Source organism: Gadus macrocephalus, chromosome 17 (assembly GCF_031168955.1).
Source record: "Gadus macrocephalus chromosome 17, ASM3116895v1".
In the NCBI taxonomy this organism is placed as follows: domain Eukaryota; kingdom Metazoa; phylum Chordata; class Actinopteri; order Gadiformes; family Gadidae; genus Gadus; species Gadus macrocephalus.
Genome location: NC_082398.1, coordinates 3,872,865 through 3,896,486, shown reverse-complemented (window position 1 = coordinate 3,896,486; position 23,622 = coordinate 3,872,865). Strand labels below are relative to the sequence as shown.

At 45.9% G+C, this 23,622-nt stretch overlaps 4 protein-coding genes across 8 annotated transcripts; 1 reads left to right on the top strand and 3 right to left on the bottom strand.

Moving 5' to 3' along the window:
- Nucleotides 1-99: 99 nt before the first annotated feature.
- Nucleotides 100-4,270, bottom strand: LOC132475584 (Y-box-binding protein 2-A-like). Of its 4 annotated transcripts, XM_060076801.1 has the most exons (10): nt 4,106-4,270; nt 3,667-3,730; nt 3,486-3,519; nt 3,239-3,409; nt 2,921-3,154; nt 2,681-2,766; nt 1,610-1,874; nt 1,175-1,351; nt 956-1,033; nt 615-788 (listed from the first exon to the last, which is right to left on the bottom strand). In XM_060076801.1, the coding sequence occupies exons 1-9, from the start codon at nt 4,182-4,184 to the stop codon at nt 998-1,000; spliced, it is 1,146 nt and encodes a 381-aa protein (XP_059932784.1). In that variant the 5' UTR covers nt 4,185-4,270; the 3' UTR covers nt 615-788; nt 956-997. The 4 variants fall into 4 exon arrangements, with proteins under 4 accessions (XP_059932783.1, XP_059932785.1, XP_059932786.1 ...); XM_060076800.1 differs by having other exon boundaries at nt 100-1,033; nt 4,106-4,269; XM_060076802.1 differs by having other exon boundaries at nt 100-1,033; nt 3,263-3,409; nt 4,106-4,267.
- A 5,730-nt stretch (nt 4,271-10,000) lies between these two features.
- LOC132475585 (uncharacterized) lies at nt 10,001-12,278 on the bottom strand. Its single transcript, XM_060076804.1, has 3 exons — nt 12,071-12,278; nt 11,871-11,986; nt 10,001-11,526 (listed from the first exon to the last, which is right to left on the bottom strand). The coding sequence occupies exons 1-3, from the start codon at nt 12,261-12,263 to the stop codon at nt 10,723-10,725; spliced, it is 1,113 nt and encodes a 370-aa protein (XP_059932787.1). The 5' UTR covers nt 12,264-12,278; the 3' UTR covers nt 10,001-10,722.
- A 715-nt stretch (nt 12,279-12,993) lies between these two features.
- LOC132475627 (eukaryotic translation initiation factor 5A-1-like) lies at nt 12,994-18,271 on the top strand. Its single transcript, XM_060076860.1, has 6 exons — nt 12,994-13,300; nt 15,509-15,681; nt 16,010-16,114; nt 16,220-16,351; nt 16,760-16,835; nt 17,579-18,271. The coding sequence occupies exons 2-5, from the start codon at nt 15,520-15,522 to the stop codon at nt 16,820-16,822; spliced, it is 462 nt and encodes a 153-aa protein (XP_059932843.1). The 5' UTR covers nt 12,994-13,300; nt 15,509-15,519; the 3' UTR covers nt 16,823-16,835; nt 17,579-18,271.
- gps2 (G protein pathway suppressor 2) lies at nt 17,760-22,903 on the bottom strand. Of its 2 annotated transcripts, none has more exons than XM_060076813.1 (11): nt 22,727-22,903; nt 22,300-22,417; nt 22,080-22,189; nt 21,745-21,857; nt 21,526-21,605; nt 20,981-21,060; nt 20,313-20,490; nt 19,917-20,000; nt 19,752-19,828; nt 19,045-19,140; nt 17,760-18,680 (listed from the first exon to the last, which is right to left on the bottom strand). In XM_060076813.1, exons 2-11 carry the CDS (start codon nt 22,391-22,393, stop codon nt 18,588-18,590), a joined length of 1,005 nt encoding a protein of 334 aa, XP_059932796.1. In that variant the 5' UTR covers nt 22,394-22,417; nt 22,727-22,903; the 3' UTR covers nt 17,760-18,587. The 2 variants fall into 2 exon arrangements, with proteins under 2 accessions (XP_059932796.1, XP_059932795.1); XM_060076812.1 differs by having other exon boundaries at nt 21,742-21,857; nt 22,727-22,902.
- Nucleotides 22,904-23,622: the final 719 nt, after the last annotated feature.

Here is a 23,622-nt window from a genome sequence, read left to right as displayed (position 1 = left end):
TTCCAGACATCATGTTTAATGTGCTAGGCATTATGTCCTAAATTAATTACTGGGGCTCCTTCCAGTCACACGCAATGCAAAGTAAGGATTACAAAGTACTACATTTTTTTGCAAACACGATTTATTTCGTTACTGACATTGCACTCATCCCCTTCAAAATAACTTCAAAACATAAATACTGGTAAAAAAACGTATGGTTTAGTTAAACAACCCATTTCGTAAACAAATCAAGGGGGAGGGGCTTGCGTTCGGACGGGAGAGCAATGGCAGAACAGGAACCCACGCCACCAGCACGCCCAAAGGGCCGGCCTTTCCCCTCAATTAAACTTAAACTACTGGCTGTGCCCCCATCTGAGTCATCGAAAGAAAAACCACCCTGGAGTTGGGGGGGAGGGGGGGTGGGGGTGAATAAAGGACAAAGCTATCCCAGCACTACCAAGCAGATTATTAAATGACTCAAGATCTCAGTATTTCTTTGGTTTCTAAATAAAAACGGCCCGATTCCCGTCTTATCCTCCGTTGCTCCTTCTCAGACTCCCCCCCCCCCACCGGACACCAACTCGTGGGGCGGAGGGGGGGCGGGGAGGGAGGAGTCGGAGGGGAGGGGGCGGGGCTTGGGGACATGGGGGGGGGGGGGGGGGGGGAAGTGGTGCAGGTGCGGTGGCGGTGGGCCCAGTCCCAGCCCGTAGAGCAGGACACAAGGCCAGAGAGTAGTGCCGAGGCCCACACCGTCCAAACAAAAAATAAATAAAGGAAATGGCTCACTGACCACCAGAAGAGGTACACACCTGCATTTTCAGTAAAAAAAAAGAAAATGTATATATAAATTCCATACAAAACAAGTTTTTGGTTAAAACAACATCATCAATGAGCGATGGCTAAGGCGAGACCCATTGCACCGGCCGTATTAACCCCCAGACTCAGAATCGCACGCACCCAACACGGTGCTCCCCACCTCTGTCCATGGGCACCGCGACGCTGGAGTCTCTCCCCGGAGTCATTCCGTTGCCGTGGGAACCGTTTTGGCAGGCGACTGTTGACGGGGAAATGAGGATTCCGGTCAACATTGAGCCACGCGCCACAGTGCGTCCGCATCGTGAGGCAGGACTACAAACAGCCACCGTCACCGGTCGGTAGTCACGGTTACAATCTGTTGAATAGTGGAGCTACTTGCCTCAAGGGATTTTGTGGTTTTGGGAGAGGACTTTGGCGAGGACTTGGGAGACTTTGGCGACTTTGGCGAGGACTTTAGGTCCGACGGCTTTGAGGCAGGTGGAGGCGTGGCGAGGTCTGACGGCTTGGAGACAGGCGGAGGAGTGCTGGGCTCGGAGGCAGATTTCTCCGTTCCATTCTGCCATTGAGCAAACGAGCAATTGAACAAAAACACAAAATAAAACTTAAAATTGCACATTTGCTCAATCATCTCAATGTGCTTCATTGAAGCTCTAACGAAATGCAGAATTAAACCTTAAATTCAATCAATGACTTTTAAAACACATGTATAAAGCTCTAGCTTAAATGATTAGCCAACAATAAAATCAATGCCAAATAAGGTCAAACGGTGGACTCCAACGACACAAACGCTTCATTTAAAAATGTATACGATTACTTTAGATGCGGCGGAGGAGTCAGAGTTCCTCTGCCTGCGACGCCCGAACTGTCGCCGGTGCCTCTGGCCTTGGCCCTCGGCCAGCTCCCCGTCGCCCAGAGGGTCTCCCGGGGGCTCCGGGGGCTTCACATCCAGCGGCTGCTCGTCCCCTACAGTGTGGACCACCTCGGCGCCCCCCTCAGGCTCCTCCTGCTGCCGCTCAGGCTCCTCCTCCTCCTCCTCCTCCTCCCCTTGAAGCGCCGCAGGCGGACGGGGACGGAATTGCCTTCACACAGACAGACGGGCAAACACAGACAGAGACAGGCAAACACAGACGGACAGACAGGCAAACACAGACGGACAGACGGGCAAACACAGACAGACAGGCAAACACAGAGACGGGCAAACACAGAGACGGGCAAACACAGAGACGGGCAAACACAGAGACGGGCAAACACAGACAGGCAAACACAGACAGGCAAACACAGACAGGCAAACACAGACAGGCAAACACAGACAGGCAAACACAGACAGGCAAACACAGACAGGCAAACACAGACAGACAGGCAAACACAGACAGACAGGCAAACACAGACAGACAGGCAAACACAGACAGACAGGCAAACACAGACAGACAGACAGGCAAACACAGACAGACAGACAGGCAAACACAGACAGACAGACAGGCAAACACAGACAGACAGACAGGCAAACACAGACAGACAGACAGGCAAACACAGACAGACAGACAGGCAAACACAGACGGACAGGCAAACACAGACGGACAGGCAAACACAGACGGACAGGCAAACACAGACGGACAGGCAAACACAGACGGACAGGCAAACACAGACGGACAGGCAAACACAGACGGACAGGCAAACACAGACGGACAGGCAAACACAGACGGACAGGCAAACACAGACGGACAGGCAAACACAGACGGACAGGCAAACACAGACAGAAAGGCAAACACAGACAGACAGGCAAACACAGACAGACAGGCAAACAGACACACAGTGCCGACATTAATATCCAACACTAGTCACAGGACGGGGGTGGAACGCCGGTCAAGCACACGTCATCGGTCACCTTCGGAAGGGGGGGCGGAATCTGCGGCGCGGTGGTCTCTGCTGGTCGCCGTCGGCGGGTTCACCGCTCACTCCCTCGGCCTCACCCTGGGGTTCAGCAGGAAAACACAAAGAGGGTCACTCGCCTCAGTCGGCAACACCAGGTAACGGGTTAACACAGGAGGGACGCTAATATTAAAACATTTAATATGCAGGCGCCTTTCCCTGGGGGGGGGGGGATTCGGTAGGGAGCCGGTCGCACCTCCTGTCGGGGTCTCCGGGGCCCGCGGCGCCTTGGGGCCGGGCGCGGCGCCTCACTCTCAGGCCGGCCCTCGCCGTCGGACGGGAGGTCCTGATCCGCGGTCCCCTTGTCCGGGTCGTCCGGGTTAGGGCTGCGCGGGAAGAAGCGGCGTCTGAAGCGCCGTTTGTTGGGCGCGTAGCGGCTGCCCTTCACCGGAACGCCGCCGGGGCCGGTGACGTTGGCCGCCTCGGACCCCTGTCGGCGATCGGAGCGGGGGAGAGACGGGTTTGGGATTAAGAGTAAATTACAAAAAAGTAAATAATGAAATGGAAGACTGACATGGATAGGTGTGGTGGAACATGCCCATTGTTCTAGGGTCGGTGGTTGGAAGCCGCCCTTTGCTCTAGCGTCGACTCTGACCTTAGCCGCTTCGATCACGTCAAACTCTACGACTTCGCCGTCTCCAACGCTGCGGAGGAACTTGCGCGGGTTGTTCTTCTTGATGGCAGTCTGGGATCGGAGACACCGCGTTAAAAACCCATCCACTCAGCAACTCTCCATGCACAACTGTTCCACTTAGGCCTACCTGATGAACAAAGACGTCCTCTTTGGTATCATTTCTGTAGATAAGTGGAATAAACAACAAGTTAGCATTCGTCAGCCAACAGGACTGCATTCCACCATTTCCCAAATTTACTATTAGCAGTTTTGAATTGAGTAGGCCTATTGACTTGACGAAATAAACTTTTGAGCAGAGAAAAATGTACCTGTTAATGAAGCCATATCCATTCCGCACATTGAACCATTTCACTGTGCCCTGGACCAACGTTGCTGAAACGTAAAACAATATTTTCGGGGAATTCGTTAAAAAGTTGCCCAGTCCAAGAACAAAAGCCTCGATATGCCCACGTCATTCAGGTCTGATTAGGATCCAACCACTTGCACCTGCGGCTGACTGAGCAGGGGCTGCAGCTGGGACAGTTGATGAGGAAGGTTTTAAATCAAGTTTTAATGCAGACAAATTCAATGCAAGGACCTAAAATATAAAGATTCAATGTTTGACACTTGGGTAAGACAATTTAAAAACGAAAAAGTATTTCGCCAACAGCAGACCAATTAGTAATCTACCGAATGTATCAATTATACAACGATAAAAGAGATTAAGATTAAGACTGTTGTGAACATGTTGCAGTTCTCAAACCCTACCTATGATTTTTCTCTCAGGTTGAGGATTATCTTCCACCAGTGCCGGTGGAGAAGCGCTTTGCGCTTCGGTGTCAGTCATTATCAATTCAGAATTGTTTGTTTTATAACTCCTCTCCAAACCCGACGTGCAACCACCGTTTGCTTTTTATAGAAGCCACGAGTTCGGCGTTACCTATAAGCCACGCCCCCATTGGTTGCACGAAAGTTTTTCATTGGCTACGTGGTGTCGGCAATTGGAAGGCAGAGCGTGATCGGATACGGTGAGAAGAAAGCGGTCCTCCATGTGTTTATGAGAATTCATTAGGACTAAATCAATCTTGAATTTGGATTAATATGAATCTGTTGGCTAATTAATGAGGGCTACTTCATTTTTGTTAGTTTTTTATTGTTGGTAAAAAAAAATTAAAAAAAAGTAATAAAGGGCCATTCTTTCAGAGGGAAACCATTATAAAGTTATCTCCAGTGTCCCAAATGGCTCCTCTAAAGAAAACCTTTGAGTGCAACTCTGGTCCACGTTGGCGGGATTGAACTCCTCAATGTGGAGTTCTAAATATTTTCTTACAAATAATGATACACAGACTTCCAATGCCACATCATTGTGCTTTGCACTTCAGAAATATCTAACCTTACTTCATAAGTAACAATCATTTTGGAATAAGTAAAAAACATTATTTTCTTTTCTTTCCAAACATTTGAAGTTGATTTCACAAAGTTAAGTCAATAATTGCAACGTTCTTTGTTGAAGGGAGTTCTTTGTGTGTTACTGTGGTGAATTATAGTTTATAGTACGTCATGCTTTAAATCCTACAGCAGGGAGCACAAGCAAAGAGACAGCAGTCGCTCAGGACCTCGAGCCATTAACCGTCTATTTACATAACAGCTGATCTGGTAAGCTTTGGGTAAGACAGTCTTGGGACGACAAAGAGCATCTCAGGCGTAGGTTTGCAGTGTTCTTCAGGGCTGATGGTAGGGCTTGATGTTGCTACGCGGTCCGTAGCGACCGGTCGTATCCTTGCCCTCCACTGTGAAGCCAGCCCTGAAGCCTGGCTGGACCTTGATGATCATCACACACATGGGCCGAGCGATGGCATTGACGGGCGGTGTTGTCCACTCCGCGAACACGCCCCCGCCCATGTCCTTCTCCATGGCCATGAACACAATGAGGAGGGGGGTAGGGGGTAGGGGGGGGGGGGGGGAGAGAGAGAGAGAGAGAGAGAGAGAGAGAGAGAGACTTTAGAAGACCAACCAGACTGGTGTTTTGCACAGTTCTTCAACTAGAAATCCACACCAGCCAAATAGTACTACTATTCTGCATGATCGTCACAGCATGCGTCTGAGTTTGAAAGGGAAAATGTGGAACAACCAGCTATCGGGATAAAACATATCAGCCAGTCGAGAATAAAGGAAGTATAATTCAGGGAATGTTGTGTGAGTGTTCATTTACCTCGAAATATCAAATTCATCAAGGTTACTTCCCGGGGGTTCGCTTTGGATTTTTTGGTTCAAATAATTGATGATATAATAACTAGACTCAAGACTGATTTGTGAGACTAGTTCAAGGCAACAGCAGGTTAATGTACGGCGCTCTATGTGTATCAGCATCGAGCCGCCCAGTCACAGCCCACCCTGGCGCCTCCCCGGTCACAGGTTGTGGGTTGTTTGGGCGGTTGCCCGTGCTGTGTGCATGTTTTAGTGTGTGTGTCAAAAGGTTTCACCACAGAATGCATCATTGGTTGTTGGGTTGGAGATGCTTAATGAGTTGTACTATAAAATCCTAAATAAACATAAATATACTGTAGCCAAGGCTCATGTCGTGCCGCGTCTCACATGAGAAACACTGTGGCGGATTTTAACACGACAAGGCCTCCCTGTAATTACAAATAATTTCACGATGAGTCACTAAACAATGACCAGAGACAAAGTCCCGACATGATAACAAACATTCCTATGCGCCTAAAATGGTGCCATTGCGATGTGACATAAGGATGAACAAGCCCTAGAGTTGTACTGCACCATGGGCCTGTTTGTGTTTGTACACAGTCAATCAAGCCATTGTAGAGTTTCCAAAAATGACACCGCACGCTTTCTCCATCCACTACGTCACTCGCTGGTGTTGGCGCTGATTTGTCGCCATCATTTGGCAGCGCTCCCAGGCATGGATGCATCTCTTTGGTTGGTGGTTAGTGAGGTCCCCCCTTCACTGTAAAGCACTTTGGGTACCTTGAAAAGCGCCATATAAATGTAAGAAATTATTATTATCATTATCTTTCTTTTTGCCTTTTACACATCCAGGCCTTATTCATGTATGTAAAAGACACACAGTTCTAGGGCACTGCTCTTAACAACAGGCCCTGGATCAGTCAGGACCACTCAACTGGGGCTGAGCAAGAGGAGGCTTGCAGCAAAGAACAGCAACAAGGAGAGCTGACAGAGAGTTATGGGTTGAGCGAAGGCTGCGGCGGCACGAGGCCGAGCAGAACGTCAACAAAGCTGCTGCCGAGGGGAATGGGACGGTAGAGGATGACGGGCATCAGTGAGTCAGCACTGACACGCCCAAGGAATACCTATAGGGTGGCGGCCCTACATCAGGTTTTCTATATGGTCTGACACTCCCACGGGACAGAGGGGAAGCAGCAGATGCAGCAGTTGCAGCAGCAGCAGCAGCAGCAGCAGCAGCAGAGGTGGTGCTATTTCGAACGGTGGTGTTTGGGGGTAGGGGGGGGGGGGGGGTCCTTCGCTCCTGAAGATGACAAAGCAAACCGCAGGGTTTTCCTCCTCTCCCCCTCCCTGGACACTCACGCTGAACGATCAGAGGAAGAGGAAGAGGAAGAGAGAGAGAGAGAGAGATGCAGAGAGAGAGAGAGAGAGAGAGAGAGATGCAGAGAGAGAGAGAGAGAGAGAGAGAGAGAGAGAGAGAGAGAGAGAGAGAGAGAGAGAGAGAGAGAGAGAGAGAGAGAGCAAACAGACAGAGAGAGAGAGAGACTTGGCTGTCAAATAAGAACAAGCCAGAGTAAGTACAACAAAACATGCTCACCTTGTTAAGCAAGTTTCCCCAGCCTATATGTCAGCCCTGAGGATAGGGCGTGTATTAATGAAAACTGGGACGGTTTAGGCAGGATATGAATAGGCATGAGTACTCGCACATCGATGGTTGTGATATACTATACTGATTTTATTGACCTTGGGTGTCTTGAAAGGCGCCTCTAAATGAAATGTATTATTATTATTTATTATTATTATTATTATATACGCCGTTCAACTCTTTTAGATGTGTAGGAAGCAAAGTCGTTTAGACCTTTTCGACCAAAGAGACTGAGAATATTCAAACCATACAATCAAAGTTGGAATAAAAAGGTTTACAAACCGTGCATGCTAGAATAATAAATACTAAATAAAAGGTTGATTTAATTTCAATACACATTTCTTTAGATCCTACTAAAGACACACTGGAATATAAAGAAATGGTTATCGCTTAAATATTTCACATATGAAATATATGTATACGTCCATGGCTATGTTTATAAACACAGTCTAATGCATGAACAATTCATATCAGTTTATATAATTGTTAGTTTTTTACTTTGCCTTGCACACTTCACATTTCAACCTGTGCATTACATAGCAGCTAACGAGCACAGTTAGGTATGATGTCATCAGACGTTCATGGTCAGCAATTCTGTGATCTTTGGTTACTCTGAGGACACGTTTATACATAGCTTTTTGCGATCATTCTGCGCGCGCATCCACCGTGTTGATAAACAAATAATCCCCCATATGGCGCGTGGGTGTGGACAGACAGCGGGCACTCACATGACGTCAAGCATTTTCTGGCGCATAATGTGACGCTTGAGAACCTAAAACCCCGTTTCTCCCAGTTGACACGACAACACATAACCGACGTTATCAGAAATCTCCACTTTGGCCGGAGTTTTTAGAAATAATCATTTTCTGTGATAAAAACTGTGTTTTCGTCTAAATTAGAGGCCAAACCGCGTGGAAATATCTGCGTTTTCCCAGCCACAGTACTTCCGTCACGCCTGGGTGTTCTGTCACGCCAGGGTGTTGTTCTCCGGGGCTGCAGCTGGATACTATTGGGCTAATGAGGTAAAAGATAGGCCGGCCTGCCAAGTGGCCAAGCGTGGTATTGTAAACTTAGTGCAGAAGAAGAACAACACTTAATTAATAAATCTATATTAATTCAGGTGTTACATTCAGCTGAATGTAGATTTCCTTCAGCTGAATGTAGTCGTTTATCAGATTGTCTCTGACCTTCTCTTCAGAGGGAGGTCTTAACAATACTATGTTAGTATGCTCTCGTCCAAAAGCAGACCAACTGGAAAAAGTCAAACGGTAGCTACATACCAAGCTTTCATGGAAAGAAAACTCATACATTGCATCGGCAAAACGCATCCGTCACCGGAAATTTCGCAATGGGTCACATGACTGGCCAGGTCAATAATATGTGAAACATAACTGCGGGATCAGCTGACGGTGACCCAACAACGTCTAATGGCCCGGCCAGACTACACGATTTCAGCCCGATTTTGCCCCGATTCTTTCGTCGCAGACGAATTTGCGAATCGTACACGATTTTGAGGAGTCGGCGACGAGACGAGGTCTTGTAATGTGACATGCTTGCGATCTGCGATGTTTTCGTCTGCGACGTTCGAAAACCCCACGACGAAATGTTTGGCATGTCAGAATTTTTTGGGGAATCGCATGACGTATACACTGTTGACATGAGGGAACCACGCCCCCAGTTGCGTGAGGGAATCCCGCGAACAGCTGGAGCTCACGCGCAGTGTTTACCAACTGCCTTCACTGCACTACGCTGATTAGGAGTAACAACCGCAAAAATGAATTCGATCAAGAAGAATGCTAACAAAGAAAACGAGAGAAAATGGAGCAACACTATGGAGACAACCTTGGTGGAAATGTGGCAGCAACGTCCATGCATTTTCGACGTGTCCTCAAAGGACTTTCACGATAGGGTGAAAAGGGATAAAGCCTGGCGAGAAATAGCCGACACCCTTGACCTACCTGGTAAGTTTGGAGCCATCAGCTGTTGACGTGCTAATAGCTATCATAACCTATCATAAAACTCAAACTGGCCTGATTACCAAATGTTCAGCCAGATAAACTGTTATTGTTGCATATGGTTACAAAATGTTGGGTTAAAAGGCTATTGGAATGCCTGTAATTACACCTTGAATGGCATATATTCCCATTCAATAATAAATGCATCCTAACATTGAAAGTTCATAAGAGCTTATCATCATAATTTATCAGAGTGTTCTGTTACCTGGATTGAAACCTTATTTTCTCTTAAAAATTGCAGTTGTAGAGATAACAACTAGAGCTGCGTCTCTGCGGACACAGTTTGGCAAACTGCTCCATCCCAAACCAAGTGGGAGTGGACAGAAGGATGTCACCCTGACCCCACGACAGAAGTGGATCTGTCAGAGTATGGTTTTTTTGCGGGCACACATAGCGCATAGACCATCACAAACAACACTGAATGTAAGTACTACTTGGAAGTCTGTGTTTAAAAACTTTAACTTTATTTATTAACTTTCAGTTAATTCTCATTAATTAATACCTTCCCTGTCTTTTTTATGATTCTCTTCATTTTAGTTTGATGACAGTCAACAAGAGGCCACAGAGAGCAGTGAGGAAGAGACAGAGGCTGAGGGCCCCCCAGCTATTACCAACCCACCACCACCACTCCCACCTAGACCTCCACCTGTCCAGGAGTCCAGAGCCCAGAGAAAAAAACGAAAGCCTACAAGGGACGTGGAGATGGAGATGGAGAAGGAGAAGGTGGACATTCTTCGGAATGTCTCAACAACTTTGCTTGCCGCAGGCCAAGATGTGGAGGATATTTTTGGGAAGCAGGTGGCTTGTGAGCTTAAACATGTGCAGGACAGAACTACACGCTTGAGACTACGCCGAAACATAATGTTAATGCTCTATGATGCCCAGGAGAATGAGCAGAGAACAGCTAACCCTGCTCAAACTTCTTGGCCAGAGCAGAGCACAGGGCACACACCTCTGCAAACCCACCACTTCACCCACAACATGCCTCCACAGCACAATACTATGGGCTACAATTATGACTAGTATCAAAGAGACATTATAGAACTCGCCAATTGTTATTTTAATTTATTTATTGCGTTTGTTAAATATTAGGTAAATTGTTTGTTCCTTTATTTATCGTGTTGCATCCCATTGGTTAACTGTCTAACTATCATAACACTGTTATAACGAACTGATAAATAATAGTATAGTAGTAGTAGTAGTATAAATAGATAATATATAATAAATAGTATAAAGAAAATGACAATAAATATTTGTTAAATGTTGATTTTCTGTCTAACATAACACTGTTGTAACTAATAAATAGTAGTATAGTAGTAGTAATAGCATAAATAAGTATAGTATATAATAAATAGTATAAACAAGATGATAATAAATACTCTGTAAATATTGGTTTACTGTCTAACTAACAACACTGTTGTAACTAACTAATAAATAGTATAATAGCGTAAATAAATAAATAGTATATTATAAATAGTATAAACCAATTGATAATAAATAAATATCAATGCATAACATTTTCAAATCATATCCTCCTGCCAATCAACGGATCCTTCAGAGGATTGAAAATATGCCTTCAGCAGGTCACGCTGGTCTTTAGCAGTGGTTGTGGCATTCCGCGCCCTACTCAATGCCACAGAGTCAAGATCTCCACCTCTTCGCCATGTTCCGGCAATGACTCTGTGGTTCTCGTCCTCTCTGTCCACAAAGACTGGAGGCACGTAGGCCTCTGATTTTTCCCTCAGGAAATTGTGGAGGGCAAGGGCAGCAAGGGTGATGCAAGTTACCTTATCTGGTTCAATAGAAATATTTGTTAGGAACACACGTAATCTATTTGCCAATATGCCAAATGCATTTTCCACAGTTCGCCTTGCTCTACATAATCTATAATTGAAAATTCGCTGTCCATGATCAAGGTTTCTGTGGGGATAGGGCTTGATAAGGTCAGAACGGAGAGGGAAGGCTTCATCACCAACAAACATATAGGGCATGATTAAATCTGTATTGGGAAGTGGCTCAGGGCGGGGGAAATGTAACAGGTCTCTGTCCATGGCACTGCGGAGATCTGAGTGTCCAAACAGACTTGCGTCCGACATTCGGCCCTGAGTGCCAACACTTGCATAAATGAATTTGTAGTTGGCATCTACAACTGCCATTAGCACAATTGAGAACCTGCCTTTGTAATTATAAAAAGAACTTCCTGAATTAGCAGGGGGCTGAATGTAGATGTGTTTCCCATCAATTGCACCTAAGCAATGAGGAAATTGCCATTTGTCTTCGAATCCGCTCGCTATCTCACGCCACTCTGACTCAGTTGTTGGTGTCTGAAAAATAGACAAAAATAAACAAATACAGAAATACTTGATTAGATCAGAAATATATCTAGCCAGAGGCAAATATCATTTATTAATTTATTAACTTATTAACTTATGAAATACCCCATTAGGGTATTTACGACAAATATTTTAGGCTACCTAGTAGATGGAGGATGTTATATCTGTCATTTTATAAATGTCCTGTAGTTGGCAGTACTGTCTCAATACATCATAATGGTAAACATCTCCCTAGTGGTATGGCTAATAGTAGGTTGCTTTGTAATGCTCATGGAAATGATATCATCACAATAAGGTTTGTTGTGATGTCAAACAAAGAAAGGATATTACAATACCTTCATGTGATCTTCCTTCAAAACATTGTACAATGCTTGGCAGGTCTCCATTACAATCAAGCCAACAGTAGACCTGCCAATCCTGTACTGGAAGCTCAGTGACCTGAAAGACTCACCTAAGAAGGCAAACAGGTTATGTGTGTAAATAATAAGATTTAATAATACATCATTCTGTTCAAAATCATTCCATTTAGGCCTACCAGTTGCAAGGAATCTGAGGGTTAAGGACAATCTCTGTCGGGCACTGATGGCCCTTCTCATTTTTGTGTCCGTCTTTTTGATGAGAGGCTCAACTTTCCCCAGAAGGAGTTGAAAGTCCTCGACGCTCATCCTCAGGAACTCACGGAACCCTTTCCTATCAGTCTCCTGCATGATAAAAAAAAAAACTTTCATTACTGCATATACTGCAAGTGTTGTTTTGGGGTACAAGTAGACCTACAGAGAAAACGAAATGTGGTTGGTTTCTAAATGGTAGTGCAAAATAGCGGTTAAGGTGCGGTTTGAACGTGATTGGCATATAGTGCAATATAAGTACAGTATAGTTAATTAATAGGGTGGGATAGTGCAGGGGTAATTAAAACAAAACAAAGTAAAGTAACGAGGTATGAGAAAATAAGATGGATATAACGGGTAATGACATGGTAAATCGTGGAGGAATGTCTGATAATCGTGTAGTCTGGCCGGGCCATTAGTTACCAGCATACCATCCTCTTTCCAATGCATGCCAATGGGACCAACTGACCACCAACTGACATTTGTCTATCATTCCATAACAATACCTTGAAAAGCTAGGAGATACCTTCCAAGCATATAAAAAGGAATATGTTTAGCAATAGACAGTAATAGATATAGGCTACCTGTCCACAGAGACTGGGCAGGGATGGGGAATGGGATCTTGAGAACAGGAGATAGGGGAGGTCAATAAAGTACTATTTAGGTTTATCAATCAATATATTAGGATGAGCAAGTGGAATTTAATATTGTCGATAATCCTGTAGGCCTATGTAAAGCTGTGATTATAAACCCTGGTACAGCAGGTGGCGGTATCAGTTTATAACGCTGATTCTCTATCCTCCTCTGAACTAAAGAGGAAGCAGAAGAAGATATAAGTCTGGAACACGGCCATCCCTTTTCTTTTTTTGAGCTGTTTTCTGGACTACGTTCTGCCCGACATTTGAGGTACTGCATTCGTGCAGTAAAAGGACCCGCCAGTGTAAAACGTCTGGCATAAAATTCTAATAAAACCCTTAACCCGATTGATGAGGAAAAAGGATCACCGCTGCAGCAGCACTGCGAGGGACACCGACGGCAGACCACTCTCTACACGACATATAGTGCGGATATCCGGGCCAGAGAAAGCGGAGCCATCGTTCAGTACGGTTTGACAGACCGTTAGGAATAAAACACCCAAGGAGTCGCGGTATCATCCGGTAAGTCGGATACGATAACGTCCCGTTTTGGGCGTGCGAGTTTAGTAGAGGTTATATTGTGCACTCGTCTTTCGAGAGACACTTTATTGAGATAATATAGCCCTGCACAAAATAAATATGTGTACAAGTGCTAATGTCCCAGTGGGCCACGAACTACCGTACCATAAACGATCTGTACCCCGTTTGACCGAGCACACCGGGTAATAACAACAAAAAGGCGCCATGCATGAATATTAAGTGTATCAAAAATGAACGTTTGGTTATTAAATACGTTGTTACGCTAAATGTACGCAGTCTTTCCGACGGGCATCGGTAGCGCAACGTAACTTGTTTTGTTGTTCGCTTTTTCACCGATCATGTTGTAGCCACCACGCGACGTGTAGCATGTTAGCTTAGCGTCATTCGCTGCGTTTTTGGAGCGCAGTGTTGTTCAAACGTGCGTTTCATTGACGGAATTACCCCCTGGCTCGTCGTAACCACACTATTTATAACCGCACGGTGAACGGGCCACGTTACACCGAAGGTTTTTTTTATTAACAAAGAGCCCCCCTCTCTCCGGAGGGCCTCGGCCCATGTGGCCAGCTCAGGGCTCTGAGGCACGTTTTATGCGCACTAGGCCACGGCCTTAGCACTGCGGACAACCCAGTGGTGCCAATTTGTCAGCAATGCATGACATAAGCACTTCGTGGAGTTATATTCCGGCTGCACACTGCGGCCAGCTCTTGTTTGCGGACGGCCTGTACCCCGCTCCAAACGGTGTGTGTGTGTGTGTGCTGGCCGATGAATGTTGTGGCGGTGGCCCAAGCTGTTTGTTAGCTCAGGCATAAGTTAGTGATAAGAGTGAGACTTTTTCCAGCTTGTGCTGTTTTGCACTAAGGTAAAAAGCTTATGGGGAGAACTTGCCTTTACGGCGAGTGTGGATTGTAGAACATAAGAGTTGAGGGACAGTCTGTATGATTTACACCCCGCAGAAAAAAAACAGGTTTTGAACCTGGGTAGAGGTAATAACCCGGGTCCCTCACTGCCACGTACCCTTTTTTCCAAAGGTCCCAAACCCAATCCGGACAGCCAGATAAGACTATCTGTATCTGATATTATGTTGCATCAACACCGTTACCGGCTTTGTGTGGGTTTATTGAATTAACGTGAAATAATTTATTCACGACATACGCACCCAGAAACACAGCGGGTGCACCAAATACATAATAGAATGCTACAACTTTTAATGGGCTATCCATCTCATTCAATTGCATGGTATTGTGGTTATAGCTGTCCCGTCACTTTAACTTCCGAACCAAACTTCAATTGAATGACAGGGTAAAATTGGTTGATCTTGTATGTTGATCTGGGAAATTGACCATGAACCCCTGCCTTAAAGCTGCTGAAGGGAAGATTCAAGAGGGCAGGATATTAAAAACTTTCCGCCCTAGAGAAGTGCAGCATGTACTTTGGATTGACAGCCAGAATATGTGGCTAGCTCCTCCCATAATATGTTGTGCTTTAGTACTGTATGTCCTTAGGATACTATGCACGATTGCACATATTCGTATTCAAGCTAGGGTGTGCAATTTATTTAGCTTTTTTTACTTGACATCCAACAGCAATGCATAAATCAAATGCTCTGACCGAAAAAAAACAACTGGTAGCTGCTTTGGTTGGGGCACCCAACCCAAATTAGTTGATTGAATGGCTTACCTACCTGCACTCGTTGCCTGTGCATTTATTACCCATGACTGTAGTCTTCCATAAGGCCATGCAACCGATTGCTAAAGGTAGCGAGCTCGTTATGTGTTTTGAGGGAGTTGTTTTGGAGGGAGCACTGAGGGGAGGGGGGTGTTTCTCTTTTTTATGGAATTCTTTCAAAATCTGTACAATTTTACGTGCGGTAGGGTATACATGTACTGGCAGCTCCTGAAGATCCGGTCATGTTTGGGACATGGATCAACGAAAACGTGCTGTAGGCAGGTCTCAAAATTCAGCTTTAACAGGTTTTTGCTGTGCATGCAAACAAACTGACTTGAGGCCATTAATCAAGCCAGCTCGAAGCCCGGACCGGTACCGACGCAGAACGGCGCAAACGATGTACACGCGCCAAAATGGGCTTATTTTGGTATCCGGAAAAATAACTAAGCGATATATAATCGAAGAAAACCAATTTGACCATTCACTAGACTCAATCTTTGTCTTCCTGTCCCTCAAACATGGCAGATTCAGCAACCATGCAAGACACCGAGTTCCACAAGGCGGATTCCGGGGCGTCCACCACCTTCCCCATGCAATGCTCATCCCTGCGCAAAAACGGGCACGTGGTGCTGAAAGGCCGACCCTGCAAGATCGTTGAGATGTCCACCTCCAAGACCGGCAAGCACGGCCACGCTAAGGTCAGTCCCCGGGCAAAGGAGGGGATCATATGACGGGCTAATGATGCTCAAACCTGAGCCGACCTGAGATGGTACTCCTGAGTCGGCCCCACTTTTCCTTGTCTGTAAGGAGAGGACATTTGCTGCTAACTATCCACCTCTTCTATGTATTGCCTTTCGTGATTCGGCTTGTGTCCAACATGCATTTTTTGCTATCTATTGTAAAACAGGATTTTAAATCACAGCACAATGTCTTTGGGTAATTCACCCCTACAGAACGTTTTTTTGTCTTTGTCAGAATATTGGGCACATATTAATTCTGAACACGTATGTTTTATTTGTTGTACAGGTCCACATGGTTGGTATAGATATCTTTAATGGAAAGAAGTACGAGGATATCTGTCCATCCACACACAACATGGACGTCCCTAACGTCACCAGACTGGATTACCAGGTAGGTGTGTGCTTGTGCCTGTCTACGTTTGTGAAAGCCTTTTTTTTTATTCAATCTGCCTTTTCCTTGACGTCATCTCTCTCTCTCTCTCTCTCTCCCGCCCAGATGGTTGGGCTGGAAGATGGCTACATGTCCTTGCTTAAGGACAACGGAGAACAGAAAGAGGACCTCAAACTGCCCACCAATGATCTGGGCAAGGAGATCCAGAGCAAGTTTGAAGCAGGGGACAGTTTTATGGTCAGTAATACCCCTTTTGCCCTCTGTTGGGAATGCACAACGTTTAACAGGGTCTGAAAAACAGTGTACACCCTTGTCCTCCAAGTAACCTCGGGTGAAGTCAGTGCTTTCATATCCACCCAGGCCAGGATGAGCACTTTCATACAGGCCAAACTTCTTCAAACAGGCAAAGTTGAAACTATAGGGACTACTATGGTGAAGATATTCCTGTTCTCCAGTCAACCCAAAAGATATTTCTTTTGTAGTTTTGAACAGGTTAGAATGATCCTAAAAATAGTATCAGTGGTATTTTGCCTTGCTACATTGTGATGGGGGTCCAACATGGATCAAGTAAACACCTGTGCACCAAACTGCTGACGAGCCATTTAACTAACGTCCCTGTGTTCCACTTTCTCTTCACCTGTCCAGGTCACCATTCAGACCGCAATGGGGGAAGAGGCCGCTGTCGGCACCAAGGTTCTGAACGAATAAATGGCAACCGCAGGTAAATCTACAGAGCTCCATAAGTATCTGCACCCGGCCGTGCATGTGTCCCCCTGCCGCCCCCGGATCAGAGAGAGTTAAACCTATGACTACGCTTTGGCTTTCCTTAGACCGAAACATAGACCAATGTCAGAATCAACACCGCGCGCCACAAATTGATTCAGCTTTTTTTTTTTTTTTTTTGTGATTTTGAAAAATAAATAAATAAAAATAAATATCGTTCCGTTCATTCATCTCCGCATAGCACTCTTCCTCCCCGTCGTTCTCGTTCACACACGCACACAGAGACAGGCGCGCATACATGCCAATGGTGCGCGGGTACACTACCACTGATTGGATAAACCCGCGTATCATACATGCACACACACTGACAGCGGATTCGCCCGCTCCTCCTCTCAACGCGCCTTCAAAGGCAAACCCGAAGCAGCGGGATATGTAAGGGACAATGTATAGAACGCCGGTCATTATCAGGAAAATCAGCCCCGACAGGGCGAACAGGACACCAACGCGCAGCGGAGGTGTCTTGCCTCGCCCTGAAGGGGCTAACCCCCGTCAGCAGTCCACGTCCCGACCCCCCCCCCCCGCCCCGCCTGACATTGCTACCTGGTCTGTGGGAAACGCTTTGGGGGTCTTAAAGCACTTAATTAATTTAGGATTAGCAATACTACTACCTGTTTATCCTAATTTGCAGTTAACCCGGCAGCGACCCTCCCTCACCTCCTTAAACTTCCCACTTTGTTTCAGGGGCAGATAAGATGGATGTGAACCTGGGGAGAGGCACTGGGGGGGACTGCCTCCCGGCCCACTAATTCTCCATTCCTTTATACTTCCTTGTCTCCTTTACACATGCATATGACAATGTCATGACAGTAAAAACATTTGTTTCGATTGGTCCCCGATTTATCAAGGGCTCTGATTAGTTCCGTTTTTGTATTTTCGTTGGAGTACATTCGAGTGCACAGCGATAAACTAATATGCCAACCTGCGGAATCAACATTGTGTCCTTCAAAGTGGATGTTGTGCGTTTTTTGCTTTGCATTTCTTGTCTTGTTTCTTCACTTGTATATCGCCCTGTCTATTAAAAATAAACCCACTTGAAACAGCAGAACCAGGTGTCTTTAGAGATAAACAGCATGGTGGGTGTTCAAAGCGCGCCTCTTAAAACGTACCGGGCACCCCTCGCACGAGGACCCAGTCATCATTATCGTTATCTATTGCTTTGAAACAGCCTTAAATGGGGCGCGACCGGAACAGGTTGGAGGAAAGACAGGACCACATTCGTCGAAAAGGAACCAAGTGTGTCCTGATGTGTTCTAACTTTGTGCTAGGATTCATTAGTGAAGTGTCGTGGCGTTTTGGTATCCTGACTGTTCGTAGAAATGTCCCAACTGTGCAGAATGTCTCCCCAGCCGAAATTAAAGACCATGCAAATTGTTACTGTGGTTTGTTCTTTTATTTCAAAGCGGGGGGGGCAAGAGATCCGACGTCGTCTCGTTGGCGTTTAGCACGAAATATCGCTCAAATACAAAAGCCACGTCTAACGGTAAACGGGGAAACGGCTAACGGACATTTTCAACAAAATAAAAACGAGTAAAAGGTGACGACTGACTCTTGATGAGAAGATATTAAAAAGGAGAAACAAGCATTGTTTGCTGACGGACTAAACTCATCCGTGGGGGACACGGGCCCCTCTCAGACGTGTCCGTTTTTAGCTCATCATCGGTCCGGCATCTGGATCTCCGGAGGGGGTGGACTACTTGCCGTGGTGATAGAACCTCTGTGCTCCCTGGGGGTGGGAGAGGAAGGCGTGGCGAGGAGCGGCCTGGGGAGAGCCCTGGAATGGCGCCTGTTCAGGGGATACGTGTTTAAGAGACTGTCAGTGAGCACGCTCCGATGGGCTTTCCTAAAGGCTGATAGTATTGGGGGGGAAACCCCAACGCTGGGTTATGCGGTAAGCACGGTAAATGATTAACTTAGGTCGGTGGCTGAGAAGAATGATCCGATTCTTTAGATAGTGGAAACTGGGTGCAATGGGCAACATTGGACTTATCCACCATATTGTTTTGATCAGTCAAGTACACAAAGTAATGGGTACTTTATATTTTGTCAGGTTAAGTGATGTTTGCAGGCCATCGTTTAATTTGAGGCAATAAATGTATCAAACGATCATTCTGCAAACGGCCCTAAACACACATTTGATTACTCATTACCTTGGCGCTTGGGATTTGGACCGCCATCGACGGTGTGGGCAGCAGGCCGGAGGCCGTGGCGTGGAGGGCCTGGGGGTGCATGGGTCTCAGGGCTCCCTGCAGGATGGGAACGACAGGAGGAGAGCCACGCTTTGATCAGGGAACGGGGCGGCTATTTAACAGTATTTTTTTCATTGATAAAAATAACACGGGTACACACAAGGGCACTGCATTCTAACACAACCACGTCATCTCTCCAGGTTTGTGCATTGAATCACTCCTAGTTATCTGCAACTGTACTTTAAACAGTTGAAAAAAAAAAAAACGAGATTGAGATGCCCTGATTGGTCAGAAAAAACAAACAAGATCAGTCTCAAATCAATAGTCTCATTCTGAGGCAGGCAACTGTGCAGAGTCAGAGCATTTCACTCACAACAGCTGAGGAATCGCTTTGGTCTTTCTACAATTAAAGTGATAGCTCTTAACCTTACCTATCGCACATTTAAAGGATGCATCACTTTCTCTTCCTCTGTATAATATCCTGTCCATGTAGTCACTACGAAAGCCAACTCTCACCTCACCATTAATAAATAATAAAATCAACATTGGTAGGCCTTGAAGAGCCAAACTCTGTTCACCCTGGAAATTATATGTAACTTCAGCTGTGAATACACAGTCGCATGTGGCATCAATGCCCTTTTGTGATGTGATCTTCGGGGCGGACTCACGGCATCAGTGAAGCCTGACTGTTGGTTGGCGTGTTCGAGCTGCTTCTGTAGGGATATACCAGCTCCAGGGATGAAGCCTGCAAAAAACAAACAAGAGGAGTTGCTTTCCTGGGCTTTCAAATCCCAGTTGTAGCGTGGACGACCGTGGAGGGGCTGGGTACTGACCGGGCTGGGAGGTGAAGTGGCTGTGGACCGGGTAGCTGGGCTGCTGGTGGGGTAGGTACTGCATGGCCTGGAACGCAGACGCACCTGGTAGTCGGGGGAACAGTAGACGACACACAATACAGTCAGAACCCCCAAAAGACCAGGCTGATTGGGACGATTGAGTTTGCATGCATGCAGGCTTCACAAAACAAGGGAAGCGATATCCATACATTCAGAAGAAAGAAAAACGGACAACTACCATGATAGCATTCACCTTGTGCACATGCCAAAGTTAAACCAAACCCAACATTAAGCGTGACACACGTCAACCTAGGTCTTTAAACCCCGTGTTGTCAAGAGGCCCTATAGGGTTTTTGCCGTTTCAAGGCCCCCCCCTTGAAGACATGAGGCCGGCACCTCTGATGGTGGAGCTGCCGGCGAAGCTGACGGGGACGGAGGAGGGTCCGGGGGCGTAGCTGGAGGGGTGCTGTGACTGGGACACGCTGTACGGCTCGTGCACCCCCTGGCTCCCGCTGAACTGGCCGTGTTCTGCCGGGCCGGCGCTGAACCCAGGCTGGCTCTGGTAGTGGCGTCCCTGAGGGGGGGGGGAAATGTGCATGAATGGTACATGAATAGATATGAAAATGACTTCTCGGTATGGGACGTCGCACTGAGTACTGCCGCCTAGTGTAGACTATGATGAACTGCAACTGCCACTAAAATAAATAACCTACAGAAACTGATTTATTTTTATTTCAGCCCAAAAAATGAAAATAAAAATACATCAATTTTTTTGGGCATAAAAAGTCAAACTGGTGGATAAGATCGACTGCAAAAAAAATGATAGAATATGAATAGCTGTTCAGCGCCTCCAAATAGTAGAATGCATCCGTTAAGATTCTGAGCCTCCAATACGACATATATTCCCGCATATAGTAAGGTGTTCATTTCTGACCCCGTCTGCGAACCGGACTTTACTCATACCACCCTCAGATGGTTCCAACATCAAGTTTTTCACATTACTAATAGAGACCAATAATGCACTCAGACGAGCTTGCTGTTCGACTAATAGATATTGCACTTACAGGGATCACAGGTGTTGGGAAGAGCTGTTTACTGCGTTCGCCCAGCAAGGCCCCGGGTCTATTATGGCTGACTGGACTGCCTAGAAACGGAAAAAACGTACAACCATTTTTAAAACAACATGAACGTGACAAACCCAAGTAAGACCGATGGAAAGTAGGGCTTTGACTTTCGCCCAAAAATCATATTCGAAGTTTGTTTGTTTATTAATATTCGAATAATTATTAATAATATTCTGGATTGGGCTTCGCGAGGTTTGTTTACCGGCGTTGCTATGTTTACCTATGTGTTCCAACGGTTTATTATTATTTCTAATAAATCGCTGTCTAATCAATACTTCATTCACTGCCTGCGTGGTCATTACAATATTATGAATAGACTGCGTCGGGTTCTCCAACGTCTCTCCCTCTTGGCCTGCCCATAACAGGTTTGAATATTAAGGGCTGCCTAATATTCGTTCGAATTTTGATTCATTATTCAATATTCGAATTATAGTCGAATAACGAAGTTCGGAGTCGCAGCCCTAATGGAAAGTGGAAGTGCTCACCTTGAATGCTGAGGAGGTGCTGCCCTGAGTGCATGGGCAGACTGGGCTGGTAGCTGGCGGAGGTCAGTGTTGTGATGTCACTAGTTGGGGTAGAGTTGGTTGGGGGGGGGTGGGGGTGGTAGGGGAGCAAGCAGAACACGCACTCCAGTGAATACAAAGCGTATGCAGGTGGTAGTCTGGAAAGTGGTGTTACGGGCGCAGTACAAAGTCACTCACTACCTCTGCTCCTTCCTGCGTCGCTTCTCCTCCTCGTGGAGAACCTTCTTCAGCTGCAGGAAGAGCTGGTGCTTCTCCTCCTGAAGGCCCTGCAGCTTCTCGCCCATCTTCATCACCTGTACAGCAAAGGGAGGGGCGCCACAGAGATAGGAAGACGATCAGGCCCCGTTTGTGATGGTTGCGCTACTGTCATGTTTGTTTGCTGTGGTCGTGAATGTGCTACAAAGTGTGGGTGACTCCCGTGACTAAAAAGTATGTGTTGGGGTTATTTGACAAACTCAGTCTATTTCGTCAATACATTACTGCAGTTTTTGTGTCTCCTTGCATCTCTTTCCAACCTGCTCTTTGGTTTCCTCCAGTGACATCCTCTCTTCTATTTCTTTCGTTCGTTTCCTCTCCTCCTCCTCCTTCATCTTCTGCTCCATCATTTTGTCCACCTCCTCTTCCTCTAAAAAATTTACAGATTTTTGCGGTACAAGGTAAGCATCACGCACATGCTTCGTGATCTCTAATTTACGGGGGCGACCAAAAAAAATGACATATTTAAACATCAACGACCTTGTCTCTTACGCTCCCTTTCCCTCATGATGTGTTTATGAAGGGCTCGGGCCATCGCGTTGGACAGCTTCGGTCTCTCCAGCAAAGCGGGCATAGTGACGGGTAGTGGTGGTGCCAGCTTCCCAGGAGGAGACACAACGGGATCAAAATGAGACGTGCATGGAAACTGCGTTTTTTTCGGATGAAATTCCTACTCTTACGGCATCAATTGTAACGTTGTAGTCAGACTAACTATGACGTCCAATACTTAGCTCAATGATTCAGGTAGGCATTTTGAATAAGGGGTAGAAGTGAAATTGCATCGTTTACTGTAACATTTGTATTATAAAAAGGGTGCCGTGCTAACTTGACAGCTAAGCTAACCTTAGCTTCAACGATACATTGTAGTCTTAAGCAGTGTGACAATCGTAGAGAAAGGAGGTCTTACTTTCGTTGGTGTATGGGTCGTTTACCATATATGTCACCGTCCGGATACTTGGATTATAGTGAGTCTTGATGTATACTTTGTATAAAATAGATATTCAACCAATTAAGGTTCAAACTTCGCTGCAGGACGTAAATATTGTTATAGTACACTTCCGGGTCAAGGATTACATTTTTGCCTTACAACAGCATTCTGGGGGATGTAGTAGACTATGGCATGAATGTTGCAACACCATGGCATGAATGTTGCAACACCAATTGTAGGCAAAACATTCAGTGCAAAGTGTATGAGACCTTCCAACCAATATTATTTTTAATGATACAAAAGATAACATAGATCTCGATGTGAAATGTATGTTATAAGATCATTTGAACGGTATTTTTGAAAACCCTTAAAACCAAATTAGCAGGCATAGATGATTCAGCAGAATTCCAATGCTTAGGAAATAAAATTCAAAGACATGAGTTCATACCAAGCGGTTTCTGATAGATAGTCGTTCAGTCTGAGTGCAGTCCGGTTTTATGTAAAAATGCATTATACATGAGCATATACATGCTCAGAACAACATCTGAGAAACGCTTATATCGTGTGGCGGATCTTCCATTAGGCAAACCTAGGCAAGTGCCTAGGGCCCCAACCAAATCTGTCTTTATTAGGGGCCCCCAAATCTGACCCCCCCAGCCATTACTTATGTAAAGTAAAAAAAACAAAAACATTTCTAGTAGAAAAAAATAACAAAAATATCAACATAACGCCGAACTAATGCCTAAATAATAATTTTCCAGCACACATGCCCCCCTCCATTGTGCATTGGACTAGTCCAGAATATGATTACGTAGTAACGCGCGCAGCGCGAAATAACGTACTTCAAACCAAAGCAGAGGGATGCGACTCGGTGA

Bases quoted from the DNA above. Each gene is read 5' to 3' on its own strand.
- LOC132475584 (XM_060076801.1), bottom strand. From the start codon at position 4,184: ATGACTGACACCGAAGCGCAAAGCGCTTCTCCACCGGCACTGGTGGAA. The intron at 3,520-3,666 runs GTACATTTTTCT...ACTTATCTACAG, and splicing joins GGATATGGCTTCATTAACAG to AAATGATACCAAAGAGGACG. The intron at 3,155-3,238 runs GTCAGTCTTCCA...GATCGCCGACAG, and splicing joins GTTCCACCACACCTATCCAT to GGGTCCGAGGCGGCCAACGT.
- LOC132475585 (XM_060076804.1), bottom strand. From the start codon at position 12,263: ATGAAAGTTTTTTTTTTTATCATGCAGGAGACTGATAGGAAAGGGTTC. The intron at 11,987-12,070 runs GTAGGCCTAAAT...TTGCCTTCTTAG, and splicing joins CCTCAGATTCCTTGCAACTG to GTGAGTCTTTCAGGTCACTG. The intron at 11,527-11,870 runs GTATTGTAATAT...TCTATTTTTCAG, and splicing joins TGAAGGAAGATCACATGAAG to ACACCAACAACTGAGTCAGA.
- LOC132475627 (XM_060076860.1), top strand. From the start codon at position 15,520: ATGCAAGACACCGAGTTCCACAAGGCGGATTCCGGGGCGTCCACCACC. The intron at 15,682-16,009 runs GTCAGTCCCCGG...TTTGTTGTACAG, and splicing joins GCAAGCACGGCCACGCTAAG to GTCCACATGGTTGGTATAGA. The intron at 16,115-16,219 runs GTAGGTGTGTGC...TCTCCCGCCCAG, and splicing joins TCACCAGACTGGATTACCAG to ATGGTTGGGCTGGAAGATGG.
- gps2 (XM_060076812.1), bottom strand. From the start codon at position 22,393: ATGCCCGCTTTGCTGGAGAGACCGAAGCTGTCCAACGCGATGGCCCGA. The intron at 21,061-21,525 runs GTGAGCACTTCC...TTCCGTTTCTAG, and splicing joins GCACCTCCTCAGCATTCAAG to GCAGTCCAGTCAGCCATAAT. The intron at 19,829-19,916 runs GTCAGTACCCAG...TGTTTTTTGCAG, and splicing joins CCACTTCACCTCCCAGCCCG to GCTTCATCCCTGGAGCTGGT.